General features: G+C 42.7%; 1 protein-coding gene across 1 annotated transcript; it reads right to left on the bottom strand.

Moving 5' to 3' along the window:
• Window positions 1-11,594: 11,594 nt before the first annotated feature.
• Window positions 11,595-13,383, bottom strand: LOC124288457. Its single transcript, XM_046724976.1, has 2 exons — window positions 13,319-13,383; window positions 11,595-12,900 (listed from the first exon to the last, which is right to left on the bottom strand). The coding sequence occupies exons 1-2, from the start codon at window positions 13,337-13,339 to the stop codon at window positions 12,412-12,414; spliced, it is 510 nt and encodes a 169-aa protein (XP_046580932.1). The 5' UTR covers window positions 13,340-13,383; the 3' UTR covers window positions 11,595-12,411.
• Between the last annotated feature and the right edge of the window lie 686 nt (window positions 13,384-14,069).

Below are 14,069 nucleotides of genomic sequence, written 5' to 3'. Positions count from 1 at the left end.
GTTCGGGGTCGGTTTGGATAGCCGAGTGGTAAAAGCATTCGCTCGGCACGCCGAAGGCCATGGATTGATTCCCCACATGGGTACAATGTGTGAACCCATTTCTGGTGTCCCCCGCCGTGATATTGCTTGATTATTGCTAAAAGCGGCGTAAATCCAACTCACTCACTTTTATGGACTAACTACTGCTTTAGTTACAACTTGGGAAGGAGACATTGTATCCCAGACATTGTATCCCAGACACTGTATCCCAGACATTGTATCCCAGACATTGTATCCCAGACATTGTATCCCAGACATTGTATCTCAGACATTGTATCCAGACATTGTATCTCAGACATTGTATCCCAGACACTGCATCCCAGACAGTGTATCCCAGACATTGTATCCCAGACATTGTATCCCAGACATTGTGTACCAGACATTGTATCCCAGACAGTGTATCCAGACATTGTATCCCAGACATTGTATCCCAGACACTGTATCCCAGACATTGTACCCCAGACATTGTATCCCAGACATTGTATCCCAGACATTGTATCCCAGACACTTTATCCCAGACATTGTATCCCAGACACTGTATCCCAGACATTGTATCCCAGACACTATATCCCAGACACTTTATCCTAGACATTGCATCCCAGACATTGTATCCCAGACATTGTATCCAGACATTGTATCCCAGACATTGTATCCCAGACACTATATCCCAGACATTGTATCCCAGACACTATATCCCAGACACTTTATCCTAGACATTGCATCCCAGACATTGTATCCCAAACACTGTATCCCAGACACTGTATCCCAGACATTGTATCCCAGACACTGTATCCCAGACATTGTATCCCAGACACTGTATCCCAGACATTGTATCCCAGACACTGTATCCAAGACATTGTATCCCAGACATTGTATCCCAGACATTGTATCCCAGACATTGTGTACCAGACATTGTATCCCAGACAGTGTATCCAGACATTGTATTCCAGACATTGTATCCCAGACACTGTATCCCAGACATTGTATCCCAGACATTGTATCCCAGACACTTTATCCCAGACAATGTATCCAGACATTGTATCCCAGACACTGTATCCCAGACATTGTATCCCAGACACTATATCCCAGACACTTTATCCTAGACATTGCATCCCAGACATTGTATCCCAGACATTGTATCCAGACACTGTATCCCAATCATTGTATCCCAGACACTGTATCCCAGACATTGTATCCCAGACATTGTATCCCAGACACTTTATCCCAGACATTGTATCCCAGACACTTTATCCCAGACATTGTATTCAGACATTGTATCCCAGACACTGTATCCCAGACATTGTATCCCAGACACTATATCCCAGACACTTTATCCTAGACATTGCATCCCAGACATTGTATCCCAGACATTGTATCCAGACATTGTATCCCAGACACTGTATCCCAGACATTGTATCCCAGACACTATATCCCAGACATTGCATCCCAGACATTGTATCCCAGACATTGTATCCAGACATTGTATCCCAGACACTATATCCCAGACACTTTATCCTAGACATTGCATCCCAGACATTGTATCCCAGACACTGTATCCCAGACACTGTATCCCAGACATTGTATCCCAGACATTGTGTACCAGACAGTGTATCCCAGACTGTGTATCCAGACATTGTATCCCAGACACTGTATCCCAGACATTGTATCCCAGACATTGTATCCCAGACACTTTATCCCAGACAATGTATCCAGACATTGTATCCCAGACACTGTATCCCAGACATTGTATCCCAGACATTGTATCCCAGGCATTGTATCCCAGACATTGTATCCCAGACACTGTATCCCAGACATTGTATCCCAGACATTGTATCCTAGGCATTGTATCCCAGACATTGTATCCCAGACACTGTATCCCAGACATTGTATCCCAGACATTGTATCCCAAACACTATATCCCAGACATTGTATCCAGACATTGTATCCCAGACATTGTATCTCAGACACTGTATCCCAGACATTGTATCCCAGACATTGTATCCCAGACATTGTATCCCAGACACTGTATCCCAGACACATCCCAGACACTATATCCCAGACACTTTATCCCAGACACTATATCCCAGACATTGTATCCCCAGACACTATATCCCAGACACTGTATCCCAGACACTGTATCCCAGACATTGTATCCCAGACACTATATCCCAGACACTTTATCCTAGACATTGCATCCCAGACATTGTATCCCAGTCACTGTATCCCAGACATTGTATCCCAGACACTGTATCCCAGACACTGTATCCCAGACATTGTATCCCAGACATTGTATCCCAGACATTGTATCCCAGACATTGTATCCCAGACATTGTATCCCAGACACTGTATCCCAGACATTGTATCCTAGGCATTGTATCCCAGACATTGTATCCCAGACACTGTATCCCAGACATTGTATCCCAGACATTGTATCCTAGGCATTGTATCCCAGACATTGTATCCCAGACACTGTATCCCAGACATTGTATCCCAGACATTGTATCCCAAACACTATATCCCAGACAGTGTATCCAGACATTGTATCCCAGACATTGTATCCCAGACACTGTATCCCAGACACTATATCCCAGACATTGTATCCCAGACATTGTATCCCAGACACTGTATCCCAGACACTGTATCCCAGACACTTTATCCCAGACACTATATCCCAGACACTTTATCCCAGACACTATATCCCAGACACTTTATCCCAGACACTATATCCCAGACACTGTATCCCAGACACTGTATCCCAGACATTGTATCCCAGACACTATATCCCAGACACTTTATCCTAGACATTGCATCCCAGACATTGTATCCCAGTCACTGTATCCCAGACATTGTATCCCAGACACTGTATCCCAGACACTGTATCCCAGACATTGTATCCCAGACATTGTATCCCAGACATTGTATCCCAGACATTGTATCCCAGACATTGTATCCCAGACACTGTATCCCAGACACTTTATCCTAGACATTGCATCCCAGACATTGTATCCCAGTCACTGTATCCCAGACATTGTATCCCAGACATTGTATCCCAGACACTGTATCCCAGACACTGTATCCCAGACATTGTATCCCAGACATTGTATCCCAGACACTTTATCCCAGACACTATATCCCAGACACTGTATCCCAGACACTGTATCCCAGACATTGTATCCCAGACACTGTATCCCAGACACTGTATCCCAGACATCGATCCCAGACATTGTATCCCAGACACTGTATCCCAGACACTGTATCCCAGACATTGTATCCCAGACATTGTATCCCATTCATACAAAAGCTGTTGAAGCAGCCAGTCTTCTCTGGAGAAGGAAATGTTCATATGCAACGTAAATCCATAGAGTTTCGGGAGAAGGTTTATACCTTCAACAAAACTATACTCCATTTAAAGTAATTGGAACCCCTTGCAAAAAGAATCAAACTTGGTGCATTCTGATTTCACACCAAACTCATTTCAGTGTCGTTATTACTGGCATATCAACAATACTCGGATGTTGCTGTTGGTATGTCTTGCACGCGGTCCTGTAAGTGAGTGAGTGAGTGAGTTTTATGCCGCTCTTAGCAATATTCCAGCAATATCACGGCGGGGGACACCAGAAATGGGCTTTACACATTGTATCCATGTGGGGAATCAAACCCGGGGCTTCGGTGTGGTGAGCGAACGCTGTAACCACAAGGCTACCCCACCGCCTAGGGTCCTGTAACTATTCGAACCTATTTCATATCAATCTTGGTCGGATATAATTCAGTCTTTCAGATCTTGTTTTTACTTTATTTTCAATTTAGTAAAATACTTTATTTTTTCATAGACACAAGAACATAACTTCGAGTAGATCGTGAAAAATAATGAAACCCAAGGACAGGTTAATGTTTGAACAATCATGTATATTCGTGATATTATCGTGACAAACAATGTTCTCATAACGCAGTATCGAATGCTATTATTAGGTTTTCGGCCCATCACGCTTCTCTGTAGTAACTTACACCTAAAACAAGCCGAGCTACTCAACTCTGGTGAGATATGATTCGTTTGCATGAGTCATCCGGAGCTTACACTCCGTTTATAGCCGCTCGGCGAACACGACACGATGTTGTCATAATGTCTGCCTTTGTCTTTGCAAAAAAAGCGAAAATCACAGGACGAAAACAGAAAGCATTACGAACACAACAAACGGAAGAGACGTGAGTGAGTTGGGTTTTACGCCGCTTTTAGCAATATTCCAGCAATATCACGGCGGGGGACACCAGAAATGGGCTTTACACATTGTACCCATGTGGGATTCGAACCCGGGCCTTCAGCGGACGATTAAACCACTAGGCTACCCTGTTTTTGAGTTTGATGTTATCAGAACCAAATCATTTGCGTTTGGGGTCTTTTTGTGTGGAAACAGGGTCTACATGTACAAGTATTTAGACTCATTGACAAACACAATATATCGCAATACGTAATACGGATAACTATGCAACGCAGTTTATTTGCCAATACACAGCCTTAGTTACATATGGCATTCGCGGTATCATTTAAATATTGTGTCAGTTGTGTAGTAGATCAGTATATGGCCCTCTGAAGACACTGAAACAACTGCAGTGAAAGTATTAGAAGGTATTCTAACATTTCAGGTTGTATATATTTAAGGCATGATGGTTTTGTCTAAAGGCCAACAGTGTAAACTGTCTCCCAAAGTATACTATCCTAAAAAAGAAACGCACAGGCCAGAACTCTGTTGCGAAAATGTTGTATTTTCAAACATGTATGACTCGTAGACTTTAGTGCATGAATTTAAATCATTTTAGAAGAAGCAAATGTCTATACAACTAAGTGGGTAATTTTAGATAACGGAGACGTTGAGCGCGATGGTGACGACGTAGCACGGTCCCGACGTCGGGTCTCCTTGCTCTCAGTCCAATCTCTCTCAACCTGTTCCGTACAGTTTGACCGGATATCCTCCGAAGTCCAGACACCCTGGCTGCTGTGCTCTCACCCGTGGCAGTACGATCACGCAAATTTAGTACCCGGATGCACCGATCTTGGGCTGCAGTGGTGACTCGAGGTCTGCCTGTACGGAGACGGTCATTTGTTATACCTGTTTGGTTGTAACGAGCTGCAAGCCGTGATGTCGGGCTCGGACTAACATTCAGACGCCTGGAACAGAAGATTGGTAATCTCCAGATTCTCAATGGCGATGTTCCTTGTCGCAGCGTCAAGACGTGGCGTAGTGGGTGCAACCAACAATTAAATTACCTGCACAAACAATATTTGACTTGCCCTTGTGCAGCCTGGGTGTATGGATCGATCCTGTAACAGCTAACAATCTATGTCCCTTGAACAGACAAACAGATCCCACATACATGAGGACCTGGAACTAGAACCCAGCATTTGGGCGTGTGCTAGTGAGGGATGATGGAGTAACTATTCCCTTCATCAACTCATTGATAATGTTTGGAGGGCTATCCAAATGTTGTCTAACCTGTGACAAATAACACCATTTCATTCTTTTGTTTCTAGCATTTCAACAGGTTTGGTTTGCACACCATCTACCTGGTGGGGGTGAAGAGGATATTTGCTGCCTGGCGCAGCGTCTGAGCCACAGATGTTTCAAAGTACACCAGAGTTATCTCCCTTTACAGATTCGCTCACTATCATGTTCAAATCAGATTTGTACATGTTTCACCGTCACTAGTGACAAATCTAACCTTGATAATTCTTAACCTGATTTGGAAAGACCCAGTTACGTCTAAACTGTAGTTCTGATGAAAAATGAAAACGAGGCTGCATCTAATTCACATACAAATGAATTACATTTTCCTTAGATTTGTAGTTTGCTTTGAAAGCCTGGTACGACACCCGAGTTCCATGCGGCCAGCATAGTATGTTATGCTGAATCATCACTGCGCCGGAATGTGGGTACGACGTTCTGACTGAACCAATCACAACCATGTTTACAAATGACGTTTAGGAGCGTAACCAGATGTCAAGGTCAACTGGATGATATTTTATGAGAACTTCAAATCAGAACGTCAACCGCTCAGCACTGTTCAAAGATAACATCCCTTCGACGCATTTTGATAGTATCGATCATTGTCTCACCACGAGTTTCAAGTCATTAACCACGACAGATGTTCAAAATATCGATCACTGGTTTGCTTGGGGGTCAGCATCCCTGTGTTCCCGAGAGACCTTAACAGAAACCATCCCATCACCGATTAAACCAGGAGCGTATACAGCTTTTTGAGAATGTGTGTGTGCGCGCGCACGCACGCACGCACGCACGCACGCACGCACGCACACACACACACACACCTACCTCTGGATCCGCCTATGTTAAAGGTTACTTACTGCTTGTCCAGTCAGCCCGTATGGGCGGTCCTGATAGTCTGTATTATAACTGCAGTATAAGAATCGTCACTCACTCACTCACTGCGGACTCAAGGCAGTGATTCATTGTTTGGTCGTATAACCTACTTTGAAATAAACTACATCACGATGAACTCGTGTCTTCTAGAGCGTGACGTACTTATCGTCTATACCTATTATATCCTGACAGGGAACAGCTTCACAAAGCCATCTTGTTGCTAATGACCTCTGTGTAGTAAGTTCCTTGTTAAGTAGAGAAGTGGTTATAGTCCAAATCAGGGCGTAACCCCATACGTCCACTCACACCCAGTTAATCCTTATTATTAGCAGTTGTTGAAGAGTTCAGTGCAGTTCAGTAAATAGTCCCCAGTTTTTTCAATAGAAAGGTCATAGAGACAGGTAGTGTTTGGTTGCAAGAGTGTCATCGATTAAATTTATCTTAGCTGTGGGACTGAAAACTTTGATGTTGTATATGACACACACAGATATCGCTTGTATATATGTTGTGTATAATGTTGTATGTTGTATACGACACACACAGATATCGCTTGTATCGCTACTGTGGGAGCCAGTTTTGGATGATATATATGTTGTGTATAATGTCGTGTGTTGTATACGACACACACATATATCGCTTGTATCGCTACTGTGGGAGCCAGTTTTGGATGATATATATGTTGTGTATAATGTCGTGTGTTGTATACGACACACACAGATATCGCTTGTATCGCTACTGTGGGAGCCAGTTTTGGATGATATATATGTTGTGTATAATGTTGTATGTTGTATACGACACACACAGATATCGCTTGTATCGCTACTGTGGGAGCCAGTTTTGGATGATATATATGTTGTGTATAATGTCGTGTGTTGTATACGACACACACAGATATCGCTTGTATCGCTACTGTTGGAGCCAGTTTTGGATGATATATATGTTGTGTATAATGTCGTGTGTTGTATACGACACACACAGATATCGCTTGTATCGCTACTGTGGGAGCCAGTTTTGGATGATATATATGTTGTGTATAATGTCGTGTGTTGTATACGACACACACAGATATCGCTTGTATCGCTACTGTGGGAGCCAGTTTTGGATGATATATATGTTGTGTATAATGTTGTATGTTGTATACGACACATATAAATAGATAGACATGTGTTACATACAACATTAAATTGAGTGAATGAGTTTGGTTTTACGCCGTTTTTAGCAATATTCCAGCAATATCACGGCGGGGGACACCAGAAATGGGATTCACACACTGTACCCAAGTGGGGAATCGAACCCGGATCTTCGGCGTGACGAGCGAACGCTTTAACCATTAGTACTTCCTCTGTACTCATTATTATACCCAGCCCAATGTCCAGGTACCAGGGGCGGTGGGGTAGCCTAGTGGTTAAAGCGTTGGCTCGTCACGGCGAAGACCCGGGTTCGATTCCCCACATGGGCACAATGTGTTAAGCCCATTTCTGGTGTCCCCCGCCGTGATATTGCTGGAATATTGCTAAAAGCGGCGTAAAACTAAACTCAGTCAGTCAGTCAGTCAGTCCAGGTACCAAATTATCGCCAAAATGGCCGCTAATTGTGTTTTTGTAACGCTGTCATTAAATCTCTGTTTTCATGTATCTTACCTGTACAGGAATTACAAAGGAGAATTGTCGATGCCATCCATGACATTCAAACCTAAAAATAGATTTATTCAAACAGCAAACAATATCACTGCCAAGACCGGTTCTAAAACGATGTAGGCGATGATTCCGAAAAGCAAGACAGAGGTTGGGCTGAAGTACTCGTAATATAAGTGAATCAGGTGCCTCTCTCACTATCATACAATAGACGACTTACGATATTTCGTGTCACATCTTTCTGTGTCAGAATTACCTTGTTTGATTGTGTTTGTTCGTTGATTAATGTCGCACTCAGCAATAGTCCAGCTATATGGCGGCGGTCTGTAAACAGTCAAGTCTTTACCAGTAAAACCGGTGATCAACAGCATGAGTATCGATCTGCGCAATTTGGATACGATGACATGTGTCAGCCAAGTTAGCAGCCTGACCACCTTATCCCGCCTCTTACGACAAGCATGGGTTACTGAAGACCAATTCTAACCCGGGTACCTTAGCTTGTTCCAACAATAATACTTTAGGGGACGAAATCGGAATTGTAAACAAAATAATATATAGCCCGGGCATTATTACCACTACACACTGTACCAGGTGTGATTCAGACAAACACCAAGGGGGGGCGGGTTCAGGGAAGTATGCCGTCTCGGTTTGTTTGAATCAATAAAACAATATTCATACTTGTCAACTCCACACGTCGTGAACATCCAGCCATGACTGATGGATCTGATTACCTGTACACCACCTGTCGAGATTCAACCAAGATCGACACCAAGAGAAACTTAAAGACTATAGTGATTAGAAACACAAGACAAAATCTCACCAAACGACGCTGCGGTAACCTAGTCGAAACAAGACGAAACAACAAGCCCCCGCCAAACCTCTGAATCAGAGTATGCCCATTTTGCAGCAAGTGTAAAGGATGAAATACAAATCCTTTTAAATTGCCATTTTTATAATGACTTAAGAATGAAGTTTTAAATGCTTTTATGTCATCAGGACCATGCATTGTATCTATTTACGTAAATTATGTTATGAAATGTGTGAGTGTGTGTGTGTGTGTGTGTGTTTATAAATCTATGTTTACGATGTATTTTGATCCCCCTTTTAGTTATGTAAAAGAGTATGTGTTTATTGTATATGTACTTTACATTTTGTTTGCATTCATGTGACACTTTGGCCTGATTGCCTTGTCTGGCGGCAGACTGGGTGTGTATTCCACGCCGTTAAACCCCGTCACAGAAACACCTGCTAGGATGGCAAGCAGACAGGTAGCTACACCCAGACCCACATCCCGTGAGTCACCGTGCTCGTTCTGTCATTGTGGAGTCGCCGTGGCCCTTTTCCTTACATGGTGTACAGTTTACAGCAGCATTATGACCTTTCTTGTACTTTGGATGTCTGGAATACAGCAGAGAATTATTGACTAAATTCTTGTCATCAGTTGAATCTTACATCGTTACACTTGTACATAAAGTACGTGATGTAGACAACCACGTTTTGTGGAAGCCCGGTGGCTGAGTGGGTCAGGTCGCCGACGTTCAGTACTCCCGATGGGACTCAACCAAACAAATGTTCTTGAATCTCTACCGAGAAAGTGTAAGAAAGTCCTAATTACAATATGTATCATTGTTATATTGCACCATGCCCCTTAGTGTCTGAAACTGTACAACTTGTGGAGATTTAACGAGCGCTTCAAACGGATTGCGTACTTGCCACGCCACCCAGTCTGTTCGGATTCAAATGAGAACGATGAATGATTAAATATCTCGAAATAGGGATAAGGTTACACACCACCAAATGTTTTCCCATAGACTTCTATAGTAACCTTATAATTTTTTAAACAAAAAACAGGCTATCAACAGCCATTCCATGTACACATGGGTACACTCTGGCCTTTAAACTACCATAAAACACAATATCTGGCCAACTTGTCCGGCTCGTTTTGCGAGCACAGGAAGCGGAACACATCAACCCCAGTTCCGCACCAAATGTCACCTACTGGAAAATATCTGTACACACAATAAGCATAAGTGATGGTGATAAAAATGAAAGCACTAAATACTTAAAATTGTGGTCAGTTTTAACTACTGGTTGGATGTGCTTTTAAAAAACAAACATCTTACACTATTTCATCCAATCACAGCTGTCACATGTCTCTGTCTCTCTTCACTTGTTTACATACGGGTCTCGCGCAGGGAGCATGTGATACTGATTTAGTGTAGTGGAACCATAAGTGCACAAAACATAAATACGACACATGGTCCTGAAACCTCTGTATCCAACAGGATCTGAAGTTTTGGGGTCGTTTACGGAAAAAGCTATTTTCACAATATTTCCACAGCACCGACTGTTACCTGACAAGTGGGGGTCATCTCACCTGGCTGTGCTGAGTTCCACCTGAAGTGCTTGACGGCGCTGTTCACCAGCCGTTTGTCACCCCTTGGTGTGAAGCGTGAAAATAGCACAATATTACATGATGGTTTCTTAAACAACCTTTTCCGTGATCGACCAAATAACGTCAGATTTCATATTAGCGTATGGATATCGGAACTACCACTTCAGACAAAAACGATAGCTATTCTTGTTTGATTCCAATAGTACTATATCACCGAATCACTCGTGCATTGTATTGCAATTTTTGTTTGTTTGTTTTCTTGTTTGTGTGTGTGTGACATTCTACAGAAATTCTTACTTAATTATTACCCTCTGTTCACCTTATAGTCTCAAACGTAAATTTCTAAATAGGGTTTGAGAATCAAACACGGGATTTGTGTTTGTACATATGCAAATACAATTTATTAAATTCGGCTACATTAAATGCCAAAACAGATATTCAAATATGACTTCATGATATTTCTTAAACTGTACATGCGTGTAACAGTGCTATCATATCCCTGGTTGAATGTTAAAATGTACACGCTGAATATAATATGAAGGGCTCTAGAAATGTCAGACTAAACATATCGCCATAGATGTGACATGTAAGAACAATGTTAGGGATTACAGTTGATTAGTGACATATGGTAATAAGATACAGAATAGGTTTAGTTAAACATTGATCTAAGGGAGGTAACTCCATTTTCTTTAGCGGTATGCATGCCGCCGGAAAAGGGGAATAACTCTCGTTTTTGTGTGTGAAGGACGTTAGAAGGTTGTAAATGTTTTCTGGAATAGAAGGCTCAACTGCGCACAACTGCACAGTTATATATAAATGTATTGTTTTAAAATTCGTAACGATTTAAACTGTACGTTTCCTAGAAATGCCGGAAAGCGCACGTAAAATCTCCAAAACAAGCCCGCAAGATACGTTATGTAAACAAACGCACGTGCGTGAATGAAATGCCTGTACCTTTACACAGTAACTAACGAGTGACGGGGAATGACATATTATCGTGTCCGAGTTATATGAATTACGTAATTCTCGAGCCTTGTTTCTGTTACAGATATCAGTTTTCGATCTATAAAACGCTAAAATGAAAACAGCTGTTTACCAATCAGTCTTGAATTGCCGTGGACTCTGTATGTAGTTATCGCCCAAGGCTGTGATGCACAGGTTGAATTGATCAATCGACCGGTAACATCTATACACATTTATTCCAGTTCTTTATTATAAACAGATATAATTTAATTGATTTAAGGTCAAATTTATATAGCGAAAATGTGTGTCAAATTTATATAGCGAAAATGTGTGTCAATGATCTATTAAATGTGTGTGTACTGCGTCGATAGAAGGACCCACTTCCCAATATCAGAGTGATTGAGTGAGTGAATGATTTCGGCCCTCGGGCTGATATAACTGGCGAAAGGAAAACTGTCATGTTATAACGTCTTATTACCAATACATAGATCCTCTACAGCTCTGTGACTTGAACGTTGTAAATATTAACGTAAGTTTGCAATACATTGTTAGGGATACAAGAATAGGATAGTTTATTCGGGAATATTATTTCATTCAATTCATTGGCACGTAGCCTAATGTTTTAGCTGATTGCGTACCGCCATTGGTGCGTGTGTCTGTACACGCGCACGCATGAGTGTTATTCATTGTATCAACGGTTCTGTGTTTTCTGTGAAATAATCCATTTGAGAACAGAGGAACGTCTTAGTTACTGTTTGGTCCTGACAGAACAAAAATATATTCATCCTAAAAATGGGATCGCAAACAACAGATTCTGGCACGAGTAAGGGCCGCAACTCTGTACAGTTAATTGCTCTGATTCGGTAACGTGCAGTACCCAGGTGTGGAATATAAGGCCAAATAAGGCCTGAAACCATCTCTTCGCTGCTTCAATTATGTTCCTTTCACATATTGTTTTATTGGAAGATATACGTCTCCTGCAGAGGATCCGCCGAATTCTAAGCATTCATTTACATATAGGCGATTTTTTAGCCTTCTTCTTCTCGACCTTGACCTTAGAATGAGGTGGCTGTCTGTTTCTCTGCGCACTCCAGCAGGTAGGGCAGGCTAGCGGGAGGTCGTAGTCGCGGATGAGTGTGTTGTGAGCGTCGGTGTCCGGACATAATGACGTTGGGGTCAAGGAAAGGTCATGTGAAAACGCCAGTGACGATCCATAAAAACACTGGTGTCCAGTTTTGATAAAAAACGCGTCGTTCGCCTTCATGCTGTTGCGGTAATCAAGTGAATTTTGTTTCCCTACCTGCTTCCTGTAGCTTTTGCGCATGCGCCCGTTGACTGCTCGACAAACAGTAGCAGTTAGACTCATGGCTTCGATCTCATAGTCGGAGACTACTGCCGCGTAAGAACGTTTCAGGTTGCTGCTCGACGGAGACCTTGACCACGGCGCTAAATCACGGGAACCGTCGTTCGACGCTGACATATCTTGCATGTGTATCTGAAGCAGAGGTCCAAGTACATAAATAAATAACGTATGATAACTATAATATTATAAACACACACACGCACACACACACACACACGCACGAAGACGGACAAGCAGGCAAACGTCCGTACACGCACGCACGCACGCACGCACGCACCCACGCACGCACACACACACACACACACACACACACACACACACACACTGACGGGGGTCCGATGACGGACATGACGGACGCTCTGAGACAAACAAGTAAATACATGCTGAAATATTTTTCCAGTAAACATAAGCCAGTCAGTATAGACTTTCAAAATACATTCGAATGACGATTGACAAGGTGCCCGACTGACTGATTTGGAGAGAGATAATCCCATTTCATTCGTGGCAACACAATGTGCGTTTAGCGTAAAAACATATCTGATATACTTACCAAAGTGTAACACTCTTTCATTCAGAAAGATCACAAATGGAGCACTGACTGCTAACGTCTTTGACACATTTCATGACGTAATATAGCTTTGGCGTTGTGACGTCATAGTAGGCAATGTTGGACTATGACGTCAATTTACGAACACACGTTTGTATCTCCCTGTTTACACGAGAAAATGTACGTTTCCACATCATTCGTCACCACTCCACAGGCGGATACAGCTTTTTGAGAAAGGAGGCGCACAGTTCATATTCACCCGTTATCACAAGTTTCAATGGTCATTTAATAAACTTTCAGGACAAAAGGTTGTGTGCGTGTGCGCACATTCCCAGATTCCATTATTACAAGGCTCTATGAGCATCGATCCACCCAGTGGGGGTAAGATGACACATCAAGTCGCCATGTTGGCCACCTGATTCCCGCTGTGGGGGTAAGATGACACGTCAAGTCAACATGTTGGTCACTTGATCCACGCCGTGAGGTAAGATGACACATCAAGTCAACATGTTGGTCACTTGATCCAGGCCGTGAGGTAAGATGACACATCAAGTCACCATGTTGGTCACTTGATCCACGCCGTGAGGTAAGATGACACATCAAGTCAACATGTTGGTCACTTGATCCGTGCCGTGAGGTAAGATGACACATCAAGTCAACATGTTGGTCACTTGATCCACGCCGTGAGGTAAGATGACACATCAAGTCACCATGTTGGCCAGCTGATCCACGCCGCGGTGTTAGAAGACACATC

Source organism: Haliotis rubra, unplaced genomic scaffold (genome assembly GCF_003918875.1).
Source record: "Haliotis rubra isolate DU_JTF1 unplaced genomic scaffold, ASM391887v1 Scf418, whole genome shotgun sequence".
Taxonomy (NCBI): Eukaryota; Metazoa; Mollusca; class Gastropoda; order Lepetellida; family Haliotidae; genus Haliotis; species Haliotis rubra.
The sequence above is the reverse complement of the archived record's forward strand: the minus strand, read 5'-3'. Positions and strand labels throughout refer to the sequence as shown.

Bases quoted from the DNA above. Each gene is read 5' to 3' on its own strand.
- LOC124288457 (XM_046724976.1), bottom strand. From the start codon at position 13,339: ATGAAAGAGTGTTACACTTTG. The intron at 12,901-13,318 runs GTAAGTATATCA...CCTCTGCTTCAG, and splicing joins TGAAAGAGTGTTACACTTTG to ATACACATGCAAGATATGTC.